Source organism: Terrapene carolina, unplaced genomic scaffold (genome assembly GCF_002925995.2).
Source record: "Terrapene carolina triunguis isolate 2854851 unplaced genomic scaffold, T_m_triunguis-2.0 Scaffold194, whole genome shotgun sequence".
NCBI lineage: Eukaryota > Metazoa > Chordata > Testudines > Emydidae > Terrapene > Terrapene triunguis.
This window is the reverse complement of record NW_020664545.1, coordinates 3,509,068-3,512,948: the sequence shown is the minus strand read 5'-3', so window position 1 is coordinate 3,512,948 and position 3,881 is coordinate 3,509,068. Positions and strand designations below refer to the sequence as shown.

General features: G+C 56.2%; 1 protein-coding gene across 1 annotated transcript; it reads left to right on the top strand.

The window, feature by feature from the left end:
* On the top strand, positions 1-3,881 carry LOC112109805 (cocaine- and amphetamine-regulated transcript protein-like). Its single transcript, XM_024204447.1, has 3 exons — positions 1-123; positions 2,781-2,864; positions 3,774-3,881. The coding sequence occupies exons 1-3, from the start codon at positions 1-3 to the stop codon at positions 3,879-3,881; spliced, it is 315 nt and encodes a 104-aa protein (XP_024060215.1).

The following is a 3,881-nucleotide window of genomic DNA, read 5'->3' as shown; positions in this document are numbered from 1 at the left end:
ATGGCCAGCTCCCGCCTCTGCCGGCTCTGCCTGGGCTACTCGCTGCTCCTCCTGCTGGCCGCCGGCCAGGAGCCCCTGGGGCCCAGGGCTGCCGACAGCAAAAGCCAAGAAGAAAAGGACCTGGTAAGGGGCGAAGGAGCCAAGGGACGGGGGTAGCGTGCAAGGGGCTGCCCTTCTCCTCAAGGGCGAGGTGGGAGGATGGGGCGTGTGGCTCAGGCACTGAGCTGGGCCTCCGGGGTGGTTTCCCGGCTCTGCCACTGGCACCGGGTGACCTTGGGCAAGTCGCTTAGGCTGAGAGTTTTTTTCTACGGCTGTGCCCAGTGCCCATTGAAAACCCCTGGCGGCGGGTCCCTTCACCGCCGCCCCTGGAGGTGTGATTTCCAGCCCACGCGGACGTAGGCACGCGAGCGCTGATCAGGCCAGCGCTGGGGCTAGCTGCCCCGAGCACAACCCTGCCTGGGACCCTAGGTCGATACTGCTGGTTTTAGCATGCTGGGTCCATCAGTGCTTGCCTGCACACTTCTACCCCGGCTGGCAATCACAGCGCCAGCTCAAAGGGTAGATGTACTCTGGTCTCTTTCAGGCCCCCGTTCAATAGCATGGGCTCAAGTCCTTTGCTGAACCAGGGTAATGCTTGGGTATGGCAAGGATAAAGTTGATGCTCGGGAGGCGCTTGCATGCTCCTGCAATCGGATCAGATAGCTAGAAAGGGGCTTCCTATGTCCAGGACAAACAGGCTGGCAAGTGTCTAGGTACGTAACAGTGACAACTAGACTCTCCTCTCTCCCAGACAGAAATCAGTCACGGCTGTTGGTTTGCTAAAGGTTTTTCCGATGAAAACCAGGCACTTTCTTTAAAAAGCGGATTGGTTTTTATTGCGCTGATTTATAGCCGTTGTTTGGTTAAAACCAACATGAAACAAATAGTAAATATGCCATTATAATTAGATTAAAACACACCCAGCCTCCTGGTACAGACAGTAGCATAAAGAAAATGAATGGATCCCACTGCGTTAGTGTCACTTTCATTTCTTGACCCTGGATGCAAATGTATTAGAGTGGGTGATTTTTCTGGAGCTAGTGTTTTAAACTTTTTAACTAGACTTTCAGTGCTCGAGGCGGGCTATTGGCAAAAGAAATATGGCTCAGGGCTCTGAATTGCTGAGCTTTCATGCTGTTGATTTGGTCTCCGTTTTTAAAGTTTGTCAGCAAATGGCTGTTCTAGTGCATGTGCATCTAACGCTCCTTTTGTGCCACATTTTATCCAGGGTCTCATTAGCAACAGGCCGTAGAGCTTCAAGGAGTTAACGTAACAAGAGTTGATAGGGCCAGAAAGATACAAAGATACCTTCTCCCTACCTGAGAGAGATCTACAGAGATCCCTGCTGGTCCTGGGTAATAGAATGGGAAATAATACTTCAAGAGGCACTTAAATACTGCAGTAATAGGGACCATCAATACTGAGCGAGAGGGAGAGTATTTACTGTGTTGTCATAGCAGCTGGAATCCTGAACTCAGGTCAGGGCCCATTGTGCCAGGCGCTGCACAGATGTGCAGTGAGAACAGTCCTTGCTTTAAAGAGTTCCTGGTCTAAGCAGCCAAGGCAGAGAACGGGGAGGTGAAAACAAGAGGCATCACCCCCCTTTTACAAAGTGAGGCCCAGCTTTGGAAAGGTGCAGACAGGTGACACGTGGGATTTTCAAAATCACCTAAGCATCCTTAGCTGGGCCTTGCCACACCACTTGCCCAAGGTTGCAGATACATGAGTTGCCCAGCAGGTGTTTAAAGTAAAGGGGTAGCAGAGGGTGGCAGATGGAACTGAGCGAGCGAACACCCTCTCTCCATAACAGACCCCAGCACCCAGTCCGATTACACGCCCTTTAGCGTCCTCCTTCGCGGAGTGACGGCTAAAATCCTAAGCAACAGGAAAACGCCAGTGCAGCTGCAGAATAAACACGCCTCCCTGCTGGGACAGGGGGTTGGAGGCTAAAGCACCAGGAGAACGCAGGAAGCACCAGTCCTGGTTTGTTGGTGCCACTGGCTGCTCCAGTCACCCAAACGGCCCCCTAGAGATACTGATTCAAGGGCTTTGAAAGCAAAGTGGTTGGGCTTGTGGCTAAGGCGCAGGGCTGGCACTTTGGGGTCAGTTCCTCGGGGGAGTCACTGAATCGCTCGGAGTGCAATAATTCTGCCTTGCAGTGTGTATATTCTTTGGGGCGGGGACCATCTCTCGCTCAGGGTACAGCTATACTGCCAGTAAAATGTGATTACCGTGCAGGGCGGCACACCTGGACTAGCCTGGATCTCGCTAGCATGGGTCACAACAGGAGGGTAGCCGGGGCAGCTAGACTACAGACCCAGGCTCGCTGGTGGGTTTGTACTCTGGTTCCCAGCCCATGCCGCCATGTCCACACTACCGCTGTTACCAGCACGAGCTAGATTTAAGCTGGCGCAGATATGCCAAGCCATGCTGTCCGGGCAGATGTCCCCTGCGTGTCTGGGCAGCCCCAGGCGGGGTGAAGCTTTCCAGCCCACCTCAGTCACCTAAGACCCACTGACAATTCTTAGCACCCTAGCTCCATCGCTCAGGGTCGTGAGAAATTCACACCCAAGAGGACCTTCCCCCACCTCCCCCCGCATCGACACTGCTAGGGGGGGTGGGCGAATTCTTCCATCGACCAGGTTACTGCGGCTCGGGCAGGTGGAAGGGAAACCCTGCAGTGCTGGCAGGAGATGAGGACCCTGGCGCCCCGCTAAGCGCTCGCTCTCTCTTGCCCACAGATTGAAGCTCTCCAAGAGGTGCTGGAGAAACTGAAGACGGAGCGGCTGCCCTCCATAGAGAAGAAGCTGGGCTCAGTGGCCTCGGTAAGGAGCCTTTCTTTCGGGCCCTCGCAGCTTGCTCCGCCCATGTCTGGCTCAGGGCTGAGGCTTTAAGGAAGCCCTGGGGGTAAACGTGACCTGGCCGCTTTGCCCTGGGGAGGTGGTGAGTATATCTCCCTGCAGCTGCGAGTGCCACCTCGGCACGGCCCCCGCCAGATTGCTGCGCCCGGCTCCCACTCGGGAGCCTGAATGAAGACGCCAAATCTTCTGTAGTGCCCAACCCCCAGCAGCTCCTATGGCGAGGAATGGAGACATCCCGTGTGCCCCTGCCAGTGAGAGAAGGGGGGGGGCTCCCCCAGCCCTGCATCCCCCCCCCAGCATGAGCAATGGGGGCTCTTCCAGCCCCCATGTTTGCCTCCTTGAATGATACAATTACCCCCCCCCCCCCCCCGCCCATTCTGCCCTGCCAGCGGTTACGCAGGCAGGTCTCCCATGCTCTGGAAGCAGGCCAGCCATCTCCCAGCTCTCTGCAAACACAGTCCACCGTCCAGAGGGCCTCCCCTCCATTCTTAAAGGGACAACACCCAGTAACCAAAATGCAAACAATGCAACATCCAACGTGGCTCCCGAGACAAGGTTTTGCCATATAAACTCCCTGTTCGGCCGCCGTAGATTTGTAGTTTCTCAGGCCAGCAGGGGCCATGGTGATCCTCTAGTCTCACAGATCCGGTTACTCCAAGGGCCTGACCCGACAGTCGCAGCTGCGGTGTTGCTGGGAGCTGAGCGTGAGCTCTCGGGGGTGGCGGCCGTGTCCCATGCACATTTGCAGCTCTCTATAAGCCCTGAGAAAACGGATCAGTGCCTGGGAATGAGCTGTGGGCCAGGCGGGCGGCACCTTTGAGCCAGGAGCATCCGCCCGGCTGTTCCAACCCGCGTGGCCCTTCTCTCCCCTAGTGCGACGCCGGAGAGCCGTGTGCCGTGAGGAAAGGAGCCCGGATCGGGAGACTCTGCAGCTGCCCCCGCGGGACGGCCTGCAACTTCTACATCCTCAAGTGCTTGTGA